The 16,496-nt window shown below is 43.3% G+C and overlaps 1 protein-coding gene across 1 annotated transcript in view; it reads right to left on the bottom strand.

Moving 5' to 3' along the window:
* The window catches only part of SPNS2 (spinster homolog 2 (Drosophila)), a 118,383-nt gene that overhangs the window by 599 nt on the left and 101,288 nt on the right, over positions 1 to 16,496 (bottom strand). The window contains exons 10-11 of the mRNA XM_010282464.1: positions 11,564 to 11,662; positions 78 to 241 (exon numbers count right to left, since the gene is read on the bottom strand). Coding sequence (XP_010280766.1) covers positions 78 to 241; positions 11,564 to 11,662 — 263 coding nt within the window. The remainder of the gene's footprint in view (positions 1 to 77; positions 242 to 11,563; positions 11,663 to 16,496) is intronic.

The following is a 16,496-nucleotide window of genomic DNA, read 5'->3' as shown; positions in this document are numbered from 1 at the left end:
GAAAGAGTACAAGCTTAACATTCAAGACAGAAAACAGGCTTCGGTACCTCCCCGTTTGCAATTGCCAGGTTACTCACTGTTGTTCAGCTTTGGCTCGGTCACTTAGGAAGAAGAGGGCTGTGGCCAGGAAAAACATCCCTCCTAGGACAACGACAAATGGGCAGAGCATGAGTGCATACCCCAAGCTGAGGAACTCCCAAACTGGGGACTCCTTTGTGCTTTGTCGTATCAGGTCTGAGATCTAGGAGAGAAGGGGGAAAAAAAAAAAAAAAAAAAATCAGTCAGATGAAAAAGAGACACGATAATGGTGAAGGGAACACAATTCCCTAAACAACCGCCCACCGAACACGTGCATGAGGTTTAAAATGGAACTGTGTGTTCAATAAAGGCTGACTGTCCTTCACATGCTTCAGCCTTCCACATGCCACTCTGGAGCCTGGGCAACTTACGCTGTGAGCAGCTTGGCAGGGGTTCTCCTCTCCCTGTCGCTCTCCTGGCCTGATCTATTATTCTTCCCACAGCCCTCTTCATCTTCTCCCCGGCTGCTTCAGTGACTGCATGCATGGGTGTCTAACCTTGCCGCACTGACCAAGCCTCCCAGGGTGCCGGCAGGCCCACACCGGCATTGCCTGGTGAGTGACTGAGAGATCTTCTCCAATTTCTATTAAGCCCTGCTTACTCCTACAGCTTACCTACCTTTCAGCAAAAGGAGGTATTAAATTCTGTTTCTGTGTATTGGGTGGGAAGGGGGAAATGTTTTTCACAGAACAAAAACCCAAAGATCCCATCTGATTTTCAGAAACAGAACTCTAACATGATTTTATCCCTGTGTCAGGTACAGGCATCGTTCCCTCTTCGAACCTCCTAAGCTTGCTGCACTTTGAAGTGTAATTGTGTGCAAGATGTGAGCTTTGCCCTCCAGGCTCAGACTAGGTCCCTGGCATAGGGGCTGCACTCACACCGAAGACCCACACACCACTGAGTTTATGGGCTAAGGCAACCTGCATCATTCGACAGCCAAAAAGCATAATTATATGAAAGTGAACACAAGTTTGCGCTTACACAAAGGAGCAGTGACGTGCAATACCAATATTTAGCTCATTATGAAAGGCTTTTGCTAAAACTCAGTAATATTTAATGACTGTCTGTAGCTAAACCAATCACATTTTAATATTTACTGTCCAGCAAACAACTTTACTCTCCATAAATCCAACAGAGCGGTAGCAGCAGTAGGGATGAATCTCAAGGCACCGGGTATTTAAATGTCCAGCTCTGTTTTTATCTGTGACCTTTTGTTGAGGCAGAAATGCTAGTTTATACCAAAAGACTGTAGGGAATTTGCAGCGTAAAACCCTACTGCTGTGCACACACGCAAATCGGTTCCAGAAATAGTCAAAGCTTGTACAACAACTTCTAATCTGCTACATTACTGCTAATGAAAAAGGTGGTGTCAGACACAAACTATAAGCAAAATTCAACATTCAAGGCTTAAATCTAAAGACACTTGAAAATCAAGTGAGCAAATGTCACACGCAGGAGAAATCACCAACTCGCAGCCCTGCAGCCAACTGTAGCGACCTGGAAGGTAAATGTCTGTGAAGAGACGCCCCAGCAGAGGCCAAGCACAACACAAGGTGACAGAAAGATGACGCTCCCAGGGACTCAACGAACAGGTCGCAGAGTGTGCTTTAGCAGGGAGACTCTGGCACGTTGGTGGTCTCAGTGCCTTAGTACCCGTCTTACAGCTCAGCCTGACTCCTGCTACAGTACAGGAAAGGAGGAGCGGCCAGCCCGATGCTGGAGGTGAAACCATTCTGCACACGAAAGAGCGGAGGAGTGCCTTTTCTTACGGAGCACTCTTGAAAGGAGTGAATAAACACTTGAAAAGCATAGCTACAGGAAGAACTGAAGGCTTTTAGCCAGACTTCTGTTTCTTTCCTTGTCCTAGAAAGGAGGAGGAGAAAATTTCAGTGCTTGTGATACAGCTAAGGAGGTGTTCCTGTCCTCTCAAAGAGAACTTTATTCACAGTGTATAATACACACAAGGCAAAACAGGATTGTTATGAACAAGTCTCGTGAGAATGGATAGTTAAAAAAGTCCTTTAAACTGAAGGCAAATAACAGTGGCTATTAGTCTGACAGACTTATTAAAAAATAGAAACAAGACCTGAATGTATAATGCACTCACAGGAAATTAGCAGAACATGCACTGCACCCAGAAGACAGGGACATCGGTGGTAATTTATTCCCTCTTGTATCCAGAAACCTCAGTTCCCAACATCTCCCTTACTCTTTATTATGAAGCAAAATTTGGCATTGAATCAGCCCCTCTGTGCACAACATCCAGAATTGAGGCTATTCTAAAATAGAAATTTAGAACTTCTAAAGCACTTTTCATTTTTGGGAATGGATACAATTATTCTCCAGAAAGACCAGACAATAAATCACTCGACAAATTGATATGATAAATCAGCAGCAGAGGATGAAAAGCCAGGCATGCGCTCCCGATTGCTTTCTCATATGGATGACGTGACATTCTAAGCTAAAACCAGCTTTGAAAATGTAAAGTTTCCAACAAAAAACCCTCCCAGTGTAGCTTGCCCCACACCTTCCCTTTTAAGGCATCATGTTGACCTTTTATGCCAACAAATCATGTTACTATTGAATCTGTTACCTTTTTCATTTTTAACCCAACATATTGTTTAAGTGCACATTTTAGAAAAAGCAGTGTTTCCTCCCATCCAAGGTATAATTCTTCCCACCAAGCCAGCTAGGCTTTCTCATCTGGGTTTCATATAATCCCCTCACCCACGCCTGCATCCCTTAACTCTAGAACTCTATCAGGGCGCACATATATGTTTTTGCTGTTAACTTACAGTCACTATTTCCTGTTGTTTTTTTGCACTCAGTTACAAGCCACCTGCTAAGACTGGAACTTTGGCATCTCCTCTCAAGAGGACGCAGGACATAATTACAGACTTGGGCTCCAAGAATGACATACTGTCTGCCAAATGGTCTGCTCTGTATTGCCAGTTTTTGGCTTTCCAGACTCCTAGCAATGATAGTCCTGAGTTGCCCAACTGTGATTTGGCAAGACCCAATCTAGCATCATATTCGGTCTCTTCTCTCTACCATGAGTAACAAGAAGTGAGGGTTGCAAGCACAGTCAGTGCCAGTTCTTCAGCATGGAGCCATGTCTGGGATTCCTTTCTTTGTTCTGCCGATTGGTAGGTGGCAAAAAAACTTCAAAACATTTACCCAAAACTTGGGGATGGAAAATCAATATGGAAGTCCTGCTGCTGCTTTGCAGTCTAATCAAAAGATAACATCCTAACTATGGAAGTTCACATCTTCTTTGCCCTCACTGTAACATAGATCTCAGACCAAGAGGAATGACTTTGCTAAATACACTTCAGCTCATGACATTTTTACAACAGAATACAAACGGCCTGTTTCAGCCTGTGGCAGCCAACTGGATGGAGTCCAGCTACAGAAAATGCCCACTTGCTGGAGAACGAACAGTACAACTGCAGCAGGCATGATCCACAAACCCAAAATCTCCGAGTGTGTCTCCATCTGAGTGCAGAAGACAATGGAGGAAAAAAATGGAAACTTCATTACCTTTCTTGGGAAGCATGTGCTGTTTTTTGGAACACTGGACAAGCTTTTATTACAAGACGTAATAAAAGCTCAGGTGGGCTGAAGCCCGATGGCTTGCTTCTGTGCTACTGTCTCTCCTGAAGAGCATGAGTGGTTAAATTAAACTGATTTACTAATTAGTCAATGTAATGGTAACATCTTTGAAATCATAATTTCATCTACCCTGCCTCATTGCTGAGTCGCACATCTCAATTCCTCTGCAATTGCTTGATTTTTTCTGAATTGCTGACATTGCCTCTTGGGCACAAATCTTGCTACATAAAAGGATATTTCCACTGCAGTATCTGGCACAAATACCTGATTTTCATGATTACCAATTTGATACAAGCCAGGTTCTCCCTGGCTCCTCTCTTCAGTACAGTTCCCTAACACAGCACTCCCTGTAACCCCACCGTGTCACCACAATGGTTTGAGGTTCACCCACTCTGAATTCAGAGATGCATGTGAAAGATTTCTTTGATTAAAAAAAAAAAAAAAAATCTAATATGAATGCAAATGAAGACTAGAAACCAAAAAGAAGGGATTTTATAAAGTACAAGTAAACAATTTGCTGGGCCTGTGGGGGAGCACAAACATTTATACTGTGCTAAATGGCATGAGGAACACATTATAAAAAGAGGAAGTAAAGCCGACTATTTTATGATACTCATTCTGAAATCCACAGAAAGGTAAAACCAATTATATTCTAAAAGGTATTTTATTTTTAACATTGGCACGTTTGGATGATGGAGGGGGGGAAAAAAAGGCAAAATATTCTGTTAATCTTAATTGTGTCCTTTTGAGATCACAACCAAATTCAATACTTGGCTGGTGACAGTATCAATATCCTGCATTTGTGCGTGGTACCCGAGTTTGCCCCAGCAATACCTGTAGCAAGGATTCCTGCACTGCATCCCCCGTGGCAGGCTCATCCGTTTATGCCCTTGCACCCCCTCCCAGCATTAGCAGGCTGCATTAAATCAGTGGTGCTTCTGTGAAAAGGCTGCAATAATTTAGACGACTCAATCAAGGGTTCCGCTTGCAATGCCAGCAAATGGACTTTGTACATCTCTTGGTGTTAGAGTAAAATTTGCCTCCAGCCAACATTTACCCTGAAGAGGGTTGAAAGTCTATTTTCTTCACGTCATTAACTGCCTTTCTCTCCAGGTCTGGACTTTCTCCTGTCCCAGCAGGAGATGCCTTGTACCATGGGGAACGTGCAATCGAGGAACATGGCTCACACGAGAGAGCACAGGTACTGAAATGTGTAGGGATGGAGGGGTGCCCACTTGCCTGTAGAAATAAGGTCTGTGGCACAGGACCGCACTTTGGGAGCACATGCTTTAGCAGCATCCCCGTCTCTCCTTGCAGCACAGGCCCCTTCCTGGGAGGTACATCCCGGGCGGAGGAAGTCATTCCCCCTCACTGCAGAAATCAGACACCTTGTTCTGAAAGGTGCTCAGCACCATGAAAACTCTGTGTCCGTATCGGGAGTTTACAGGGTCCTTGGCAGCTCAGATTAAGCAGCCACTTATTTATTTAGTGCACTGAAAAGGAGTGACAGAGCAGATGGGACGGAGCTTGAAATACCTGACTGAAACGACGATCAGCTCTGGATTTCTGGGCTTTCTTTAAGTATTCTAAGAATACTCTTAGAAAAGTAAGAAGGAAAGAAAATAGATACTTTTACATACTTTAAGCGTCCGTTTATCAAAAATACTGAGAACCTGCACTTTTAACCAAAGTCACGGGAAACGACAGGTGCACAGCAGCTCTGGGAAAAAAACAGAACAGGCTGTGAACCCTTGGCAAAGAGCATTTTATATATGGGAAGTCATTCAGTTTTTTAGGGCAGATTTAAATCTTGTCTGTTGCTGAGTCATCAGAAGTGGGAAGCTTGTTAGCTTGTTGCAATGAGGAGATAAATCCTGTGTGGATTGGTCTCCAGGTGCTTAATTCTCCCCTTTTTTTTTTTTTTTGCAGCTGGCAGCCGTGTCAAAGATTTGGCCTTTCTGTGCGCTATGAAAAAGGCTTTTAAATGGAGAAATCCTCCACTTAAAGTTACTGCTTGAAGAAACAGAAAATAAGGATGAGGGGCTGGGAGCTCTCTTCCTTGCAGTATTTCCCTGACACAGGTACATCAGATGTTAGACTGCAAAGCCAAGTCCCATTTTACCCACCACAATCTGGGTTATATGCAAGCAGGAATATGGGGGAAGATCTCTACGGGAGGAGTGATACCATTAGGGCTACAGAACACCAGTCAAGCAGCTGGCACTTGGTAAAGAAAAAAAAGAACAATAAAAAACATGAATGTGTATCACGTTTCACCTACTATCTCCATCAGGTGATGGAAGATGCTGCCTATACACACTCACATATAGTATAAATATTAGAACATGTAAAAAGCTGCAAAAAGCAACAAGACTGAGACCTCTGTTCCATCCTTAATGCAACAATAGCAGTGGAATAGCTCCTGATAGTCCTTAAAACAGAGAGTGACGCTAGAAGAATAATTTGCACATTTTTCTTACAGGATATCCTTGCCTTTTTGAACTAAAGTTCATCTCGCACCCGGCTTTGGCAGAAGAGACAGTATGTAATCACCAGCGAGCACGTAATGGGCCATATTTGAGGAATGGCTGCACAGGTCAGACAGGGACAAAACACCCGGACTGCAGCATCACATCGCAACAACCCACTTTATTCCACTACCCTGCTTTTAAGTCAGACAGCAGTGGATTTGAGCCTCAACAGGCTGTGGCCTGTTTTAATCCAGCAAACTAAACTGCAAAAATGTTACTTCAGAGTAAGCGTGTCCACAGATCTCGTCTGAAGTAGCCATAGCATTTTAAACCATAAAAAACAAATTTTAAACCATAATACATGAATTCCGCTTCCTCAGGCAGGCAAGTCTTTACATATAGAAGTACTTTCTATACTTATATATTTACTTGGATGGATAAATACCTTTGAAACCAAATCAACGAAAGGGCTGTCTCAAACTGGGACAAGAAGCATGTGAAATCTACACCTCCAATTATAACTTTCATTAAAAAAGTATCTTAATTGCTGCATTTACTACAATTTTCCCAGAGTTGCCCCTAATCAATCTGCCTTCCCTGATACTCTGCACCAGTGATAATTAACACTGTTCTGCTAACTACATGCTAAAAGAAGGTCATTAGCATTCTTGCTATTTAAGTAGCTCATTAGATCTAGTTTATCAACCTACTCACATAAGAAAGTTGGGGAAGGGAAAAAAGTGAAGGGTGACAAGTGATAGGCTTATTCTTAAAATGCTTCCAGGTGATATTAGGAGTTGCACAAAACCCCATCAAACCAAAGCAGAACAGCTCCGATTTGCTTACAGTTAATTACAAGGTCCTTCGCACTCAGACCTCTTTTTCGAAAGGAGACTGTTGAAAGACAAGATGCCTGTTCTGATCTCTGCTGCCAGGCGAAACAACATGCCTGGGCACTGCGGACCGACACAGCGGTCAGTCGCGGCGCCTGCCAAGAGGAGGCCGTCGGAGAGCCAGCAATTCGGGTGGCGCTGCCATTTGCATCACTAGAGACAGACCGATGGGGAGAGCTTTTGCGTGACCCTCAGCACACGGAGGAGCGAGCGGGGCCCCCCGCTCACAGAGCCCCCCGCTCACAGAGCCTCGCTGCCAGACCGTGGCGTACTGTCCTGACGCTGCTTGGCCGGAGTGGCTGGAGGTTGTGTCCCTCGGGTGAATTGAAGATGCAGCAGCCGAGGAGGTCAGGACAGGTGGGTACCACCACCAGCAGAGTACAGGGAGTAGCTTTTAGCCCATCAAAAGTTGCTGGTGGAGGAAAGCTGATCTCCAGCACTTTGGAACACCGTCCTCACACGTTGATGTTGCCAGGTGACAACCAGATACAGACAGGTTTCAACCCCTAGACCTGATGGATGGGTGCACAGGGGCGACAAGAAAGAATTTAATAAAGCAGGAAGCTTTATTAAATTAACGGGAGAGTCAACAGCACCAGAGCAGCAAGGACCACCAACCACCCACAGCAGCAATTTCCCTGGCACATGTAGAGAGAGCAAAGCCTGCAGTAGGTCCTGTCTTCCATCACAGCCAGGGCTAGAAGCAAGGCAAGGGTGGAAGAGGAAAGCACTGCTGTGCTCGGATAGGAAGCAAATGACAGACTTGGAGGAAAGAAAAAGTACCAAGGCACAGCCTCAAAATGGGAAAAAAATTACTGCCTGTACTCAGTTTTCCTGAAGCAAAAGAGTGTGTCAGCGAGTGGAGGAAGACTGCTGTTTGTGTGAAGGAATAATGTAAACCCTGAGCAGGGAAGACAGGTTCATGCATGCATGTGCACAGATGAACACACAGGCACAGTCTCGCTAGCACTTCTTACAAATATTTACTTTTAAAGGGCAACAAAGATGTAACCAGAATTAACAATACAAAGAGCTGGAGCACGAGAAGAGTTGACTGTATTTCATATTCCACTGCTGGATACCTCCACTCGGCTCTTCTAAGTTTGAAATGCTGTCTAGGGCACAGGAAGAGCAATTAGAAGACCTTTATCTGACACTCAATGTGAGTGGTGGGATTTGGGGTGTTTCTCTCAACTGTTCTATGCTTCAGCTACCGTGTCTGCATTGTGGGACCTTTCAAAGATGGAAAAGTCACACAAGTATGTCACCTGAAGAGATATTTGGGTGTAATGCACTGAACAGGTGAAATTTCTCACTGACTACCTCAGGAATAAAGCATGGTGTTATACTCCACGTTGTTAAACAGGAATTATTTAAACTCTGCAGGTTATCACAAAGGTCCTGAAAACTGTCTCATCTAATGAAATACTGCAGCAATGCCTCTTCTTATTTGTGAATGAATAGGCAGCACTAATTTATAGTAATTGATCTCAGTGCTTGGCAGGTAGTAAAATCTTATGCAAATTACAGCTGCTATTCTAAACCTGCATTTGCATAACTTCTTTGTAAGTCAATTTTACGCCTTTTTACCACCACAAAAGTTATCAATATTTACAGAGACATGAAAAATAACCATACATACATGCTTCCTTCCACTTACCTTTTAAACACCAACATGTATTTGGTGCTCTGGGTGATTATAAGGAACTGCATTGCAAGATTTGGAACTGGAAGACACTACAGAAAAACCTGAGTCTGACCTTCAACTCCTTTGGCACACCACAGAGCAAGGGAGCACACAAGGCTGCAGCTGTTACAATCCTCATGTGGAACATAGAAGGTACTTAAGATCAATACAAATGTTATTGGTATCCGGCAGACAGAGACAACTGCCTGCGACAGCATAGTCCTACAAAGACATGGGTATCCGATTTGTTACTAAGAGCACTGCCAGAGGGAATCTCACTATGAACTCCCCAAAACCATGTAGGGATTCTGGCCACATCTGGATCAAAGCACTGCTCATTTAGCGAGGGAGCTTCAGGAGAATTTTGTAAGCAGTCAGAAGAAATGTCAGACCTTCAGGATCTCAGACGAACCCTGACGAATGATCAGGAGGCTGAATTTTACCAATTCTGAGCATGCCTGTTACAGCAGTTCAGCTGATTTACCCTCTCTCTCTTCTCAAGACCTACACTTTGCTCTTGGTCTGCTTCATGGTAACTCTGAAGTAACAGCAGTGTGGGTTGATGTCCTCAGTCTGGGAGTTCCCAGAAGGACTATGGGAACTGGGTTCCCAAATTTCCCTTAAAGCCAACAGAAGTAGGTTGCTTAGCTCCAATAGACTGCCTTGAAAATCCTAGTCATAATCCAAGCCACTTCTGTAACCTGCCCAAGTGAGATCTCTGCCCTGCATGAAGGTCTCCACCCTACAACTCAGCTGTACAATTCCGATGACAAACACCTGCAGATTTTAACAAGAAAGTTGATTGCTTGTCTTCGCTCAGGTGGAGAAGTCGGCTGTTTGTCCTTTCACTTTAAATAATATTTGGTTTTCTGTGTTACGCGAAAGCTGCAGTTGACCTTTCAGTCACTGTAGCACAGGGAGCATGAGTCAGCCAAGCCAGTCTAGAGGCTACAGAAAAGGATGCTGGTGCCTTCCATGACATGAGTGCTCCACTCCTGCGCTCCTGCCACAGAGCCTTGCATTTGGATAGTCTCCTCCCAAATGAGAACTGCCCAACAACTACAGCATTAGCAAAAAGTAATTCAAAAACATAATTAATATTTTCCCAGTCTAAGGAAAGCCTAAGGCAGCTATTTCAGGCTAGCATCCTTAAGTAATTCACAACTTGCTTGATCTCTCAATACCAGAAGGGCAAGACACATTATTTTCTACAACCGAAGTCCTTTTTTAAATCTGTGACACTAAAGAGCCCTAGGCAACTTTCAAGATTAATTGCAGTCTTTCAGGGCCTTCTCCATTCCTCCTGGACGTCCCTCTTACGTAAGAAGAAGAAGGAACATGCAGCAGAGTCACCTGAGACAGCCTCACCTGCATGTCAGACCCTGCCTCTCATCGCTGGCGCCTGCCTTCAAAGCACGCTGGCCTGCTTATTTAATTCTCCTACTTGACATTCCCCATGTCGCCTGCCCTGCATAAAGCAGTCTCTTCCAGTGATTTCTTTGATCTTGCCACTTTCAAGTAATTTCTAAAGTAAGGTGATTTCTCCCAGGGTACCCACAACATCGAAGTAAATAAAGAGTAAGCCAAATTGTACATATTTATTTTCTTGAGATATTTCTCATTTCTTTGGTCCATTCAGCCTTCTCTGTACCTGTCTCTTCATGTGTGCTTCAGAGGGCTACATCATTTTTGGGAGCTGGCATTCAAGAGTAAATACTTATGTATATTTAAATATATACACACACAAAATTAAACATGTATAAATAAATATGTATAGATACACACACCAGTGTCTATGGGATGAATAAATGAGAAATGACAGGTTTTTTTAAAAGAAAAAAAGGTCCACGGCACCAAGCAGCTGTGTCACACAGCAGTACTGAGCTGGAAAAGCACATCCAAGTTCTGTCTCTCAGCTGATGGGACTAGTGAAGATCCCAGTTACATCACTGGAAAACTGTAGCACCTTCGACACAACATAAGCGGTGCCACTTAGGGCTTTACATGGAAGCTACTATATTTTATAAATGGTGTTCTCTGAAACTCAATGCATCAAATGCCACAGAAGGATGCAAGGGAAAGAAATGACCCCAGTGTATCTAGATTTCTTTTCCTCATTAAATTTCCCCAGGCCTTATGTTTTCACCTGTGAATGGTCTCTGATTGCCAGCTTTTGGAGTAGGTCTTGTTTTGCTCTGCACTAGGATAACGGTGGCATAATAAGGGAAATCTCCAGTCAGACCAAGGCCAACAACTGCAGCAGTAATAGAAAGGAATACTACTAATAAAAACCCAAAACATACACACCAGAAAGGAATACTAATAAAAACCCCAAAACATACACACCCATCCTGCCATGGATTTTGTACCATCATTTATCAACATACAAAAGAGGTTCAAAATATCAGCAGGTCAGAACAGCTGCATGTTGCTACCCATAAATAGATATTTGGCTTATGAGACCAGATTAACAGTTAAACACACACACGACTGTTCCAACCTAATTTCTAATGGATCCATGTCCACACCACAGAAGCAACCACTCCTCCTTTACAGAGGAGCTTTAGAAATACCCTAGGCCAAAAAATTTTTAGAAGCTCACTTCTTGTGCCCAGGTGGTCCTTCCAGGTTTGAATTCTAGCCCACAGATAACATAAGCATGTAAAAAAGTTGCATTGCACTGCAACACTTCCCATTCTGCTGATAAATACAGGCCTGCCTTCCCTAGCATGGTTTAACTTGGCATTTTAGATAAGCAGTTAGTAAACAAAAACAAACACAGGCACAAAACCCTGCCAAAACCTGCTGTGAGCACTTACAAATCCAATCAGATAAGGACTGCCAGCATCTCCCAGGAGGTGTGAAGTGAAACTCTGCAAGGCCACTGCGGTTGCACGGCGTGTTGGAATGACCACATACTGCAAAGAAGAAGGGGAAAGAAAAAAAACAACACATAAGGAAACTGAACAAAAGAACCCGTCCAGCTGTCTTGCATTGCTCAGTCTATGCCCAGGCCAGGACAAAGTAAACAAGCTCCCCAAGATGCCACTGGCAGACACAGCCACTCTCCAGTCCACGGGTGGCTCAAGCAACTGGGGGGCTCTGCTACCCTTCCTGGCTTTCTAGCACGCCCGCTGGCAGGTGTTGAGGGAAGGAAGCTCTGTCTGGTCTGCACTCCTCTCAGCGGCACTGAATGTATGAGTTTGACCAACAACTTTGCCCATGAGAAATTTTGCTATTGCTCCTCAGCCTGTATTTTTGCTTGGCTGAGGGGAGAGCAAAGTTCAAGGTTGCCTGCAGCACGTAACTTGCTCAGCACCGCCAGCCTTCCAAACGAGGACTTTGCTGTGTTTTTTCCATAATAAAGGTATCATTTTGTTTCCTAAACCATAAGCAATTCACAACCGTATGAAAGGTCACACATCCATCTCTAGCCGCTTTATTTTTTTCGCAAAAATTTGCAATTCCACTTGTGAAAAGTGACAAAGACACATTAGAAAAATTTTCCATAGCCAAGATATTGTAGTGTGGTCTCCACTCCTCTAATAGGACACAACACCCTCAGCCAGGTCATTCAGTATCAGTCTGACTACACAGGATCAGTGGAAAACACAAATTACTTCCCAGACCAGAGCTCACAGAAAATAGAGGCTTAACCACAGAAGGGGATGAAAATTAAGAAAGAAAAAAACCCAACACACACTCATTGTATGGAATGACCTTAATTTCATAGCACACATTTAGGAGCAGAAAAAAGTAATTGTTTCCTGCATAAAACTTGTGAAAAAAGCTGGCTAAAAACATGTGCATCAAGTCCATATATCCCGGTTTAGAAATTGATCCTGTTCTGATTTAAAGGCTGTAAGTAATGAAGAAGTCGATAGGTCTGTAAATCCAAGTGAGTTTTGTTTCTACTTCTAAACACTGTTCTGCCTTCTTCTGCTTCTCTGAAGAGCTATCTACCCTGCCAGAAATGTCTCTCTTGTTCAGCTATTTGTAGACCATGATCCCTTTTACTTGTCCACTTTCTCTCTGATGGGCTGCCTCTAGTCTTTCTTTAGAAGGCTTGCCTTCCCAGACCTCAGCTCACTCTTGCAATCCTTTGCTGAAGTCATTTATTAATTGTGACATTTCAGGATGGGCATACCCCCAGCTAGATGTACACAGAGATGAATTTACCTTAGCTGACTGAGGTAGGGAGAACTCACTGCTCAACAGCGACATATCTCAGGGCACAGGATCTGAAGCACTGTTTCAGTGCTTTAATACTTCCTCTTAGGGAAGGTGCGTTGCCCTGTCTGCAGTGGAAAGAGTTAGCCATTAAAAAAGGAAAGAAGAGAAAAGAAAACAGCGTTGAGAAAATCCACACTAGAAGAGAACTGATGCCTATTTATAATGATCACCTCACTCCAAGCAGCGACAATTAGGAACGATGGGTAAAATTAGATTAAACGCTTTTCCTTAGGGTTTTAACATGTGCTTTGAGAATGACCTGCCAGTTCTTTCATTATTGGTTTGACAAAGCTGCAAAAGCACACTGCTAATGCACTCTGACACCACGTTTAAATGGGTACCCTGTTAAACTCCTGTTGTGCAACAGAAGAGCAAAAGACGATCAGATCCACAGATCCACCTGGCTATGAGCGTTAGACACTGTCCTCCTTTTGCATGCAAGAGCTCAAAACAGACTGTAAATCCCAAGAGGAAAATAAGGTCTAGACTTTATTAGAGACACAGAAACATACTGAAGGTCACACTGAAACAGTAGGAGAACCACACAATTCATTACCATTCCCGAAAGATGCAGGGTAATGGGCGCAACCTGGATAGATTACACAGAAAGAAAAAAAAAAACAAAAAGAATTGAGAGTTGTTCTTCTTCCCACCTGGCCCCAGTTCATACAGGTGCAACGGAGGAGCATTCTGCAAGAGCTGTTTGAGAAAAGGGCATCTGAAAAGATAAAGTGAAACACTACCTAATTCAAGAGTCCAGAGTTTTGTAGGTCTGTGAAACATAATTTTAAACTTAAGTTAAAATATTTTTTCTTTCTATGAGGTTTATGTTAATCAATGTGGAGAAGAAAGCCTGCTTGGCTCTATATTCTATCTATTTTCTTAGCAAATTGACAAAGGAAATGGCAAATTTATTCAAAACTTACCATTTTCATGGAGTGGCAGCGAACTGATGTCCGTTGGAGAAAGAAGTTTGAATGATACCTGCATCATATGTGTCTGCATGTGTGTATATGTGTCTGTATGTATTCATACATATGAATACCCCCCCATATAGTATACATAATTTTGCATGTATATCTGTATTATGCATCCATGTAGTTTTGTAAGTAGCAACACAATTTCCAGCAAGTTTCTAGTTTTCCTAGCTAAAGAAGTTTGGCACTATAAAGTGCCAAAACTTAGTAAATTTAGTCTGAAATTCAAGTGACAATCACACACACGGCCCCCCCATCCCCCACCCAACCAAAAGTCCAACATACAGCAAGTGAATGAACATGAGATTTTTCTCCTCCTCTAAAAAGATACTGGAAAGAAAAAAAAAAAAAAAAAAAAAAAGACTTAAACCAGCATCTCCAAAACACAAAAAAATACTCCACCCTATCCCTGCTTAAAAAGCATTTTATTCTGATGGAGAGGAAGTAGTTGGTAGCATACATTATCTACAGTTCTAGGAAGACAGCAGTAAATTACAGCTCTAAATGGGCATTTTGATACTAAAATAGACCTAAATTCAAACCATACATGGCCTGGTTTGAACATCCCACAGGAAGTGGAGGTGGGAGAGCCACAGCAGCCGAGGCGGAAGTCTGTGGGATTGTCCCGGCTCATCTCTGACTCCAGGTTCAGAGGCAGGCAGCACAGAGCATGGGCAGGGAGGCTGACCAAGCAGCTTTGGCAAACCTCTCCTCTTTAAATAGAGGTTCAGAAAGGCCATGGTTTACTGCTGACACCCCCTTCCTGTAGTGAAACCAGCAGAAGGAGGTGGTCTGAAATAAGTTAACCAGGAAAGCCAAGGAGAGATCACCCTTCTCCCAGTAAAAGGCCACATGCCAAAGAGGCGAGTCCTGTTGTTTATGTCTAATCTTTGACAGAAAACTCTACTCTCTGAAACAGCTTGCTACTCTTTCTGGGTCAGGCAGAAATCTTCAGGACAACGTGTATTGGCACTGCAGGACCAAAGGCAAAGAAAACACACGCTAACTCCATTCCAGCCACCGACAGAGCCGGGAAATAGTCCAGGTACCCCTGTTGCAACTACTGTCCAGAAAAGCCGAAGGCTACGATCCAGAGAAACCAGCCCGAGAGACACCCGTCACTTAAGCTAGGCAGAAACTGCCTAAAAAAATACTTTTAAATTAAGTAAAAGGAGGCTCACCTGGGTCTCCAAAACACAGCACAACATGGAGCAGTGCACATCCATCTGCAAGCCCTGGCCCACGGACCTGCAGAGGTGCCCCTTGGCACATCCTTCTTGGCCAGAGCTGTGCTCAAGTGTTTGAAGCGGGCTGCATACCTTCATTCAAAGGTACTCCTCGCCCTGCCTTAAAACCTAAACCACAGCACTCGGATTACTGGTGTGTGGAGGAAGACTGAAAGAAGCAACAGTGAGAACTTCTAGAAATGCTATTTACCTTTGGCTGTAAGAAAAGGGCAGTATTTCATACTGCAGAAATAATTGTTTTTTATTTATAGGGAAGGTAATCAGAACAACAGCAACATTCCTCCATGCCTATAGCACAGCTGAGCATCAGTCTCTGCCTGTTTCAAGCCTAAAGGAAGACTTTGACTCTACAGCAAAACATCAAGGCTAGCCTCCTCCATGGCAGCTTATGATCATTTAGGAAGAACTAATGTTTTAAAAGAAAAAAATAAATTTGCAGAGCATTTTCTGCATGCGTATCAGGACTTTGCATAAACTGGAGGATGGCTTTTCTCAGCAAAGACCTAAAGAGGTTCTAATTGCAATAGCTGAGGCCCTTTAAATTGCCTGTTGGCTCTTACACAGAAATGCCACCAAGCCTCTGACCATCATCTTTATTTTCAAGATGTGCTATGGAGGAAAAAACCCAGTATTAGGACCAGATTCCACAAAGTCCCAAGCACTCAACATGTCTCAGAACATTACTTACTTGGCTGCTGCACTGAAGCTCATTCATTATTGCCGTTACAAGGCAGTTTTAATGCTACTTTGGGGTTCTGGTAATTTTGAGGCCAATTTGCAAAGACGGCTGATAAAATCTGTTTCATAATTAGCATGCCCCATAAAAGCCATCCCTCCCTTCCCTAAGCACTATCTGAGCATGTGCCTGGGAGGAGATTTGGAGAGTTGTGCTCAGGAGAATAAGGCCTGTTTTGTACAAATTTGCATTTGGAACAAATATCAGCCTTTTAAAATCTCAGGCAGTGCAGTACATTCTGCAGTGCTGACAGATTATCAAACCTAGCACTCGGCACCTTTTACCGCAGATAATTTGAGGAGCTGCTTACAGACCACTACATTGGCAAGAACAGTAGATGCGATGGAAGCATGAAACTGTGAAGAGCCAACAATTAAATTTGAAGATAATAAGAAAAACACCTTGTTTTGCCAAGGAAATTAAACTTGCAAAACCTCTGAAGATTCTTACCAACTTGCCAGATAGGGTTCTTAAGCAGTCAAGAGATCTGTAAACCTTGGGAGAGCTATGCTAAATCATTTGGGATGCAGTTTCCAAAAAGCCTGACTTCTGGCATAAT

This window comes from Phaethon lepturus, unplaced genomic scaffold (assembly GCF_000687285.1).
Source record: "Phaethon lepturus isolate BGI_N335 unplaced genomic scaffold, ASM68728v1 scaffold21332, whole genome shotgun sequence".
Taxonomy (NCBI): domain Eukaryota; kingdom Metazoa; phylum Chordata; class Aves; order Phaethontiformes; family Phaethontidae; genus Phaethon; species Phaethon lepturus.
This window is presented reverse-complemented; position numbering and strand designations above follow the sequence as displayed.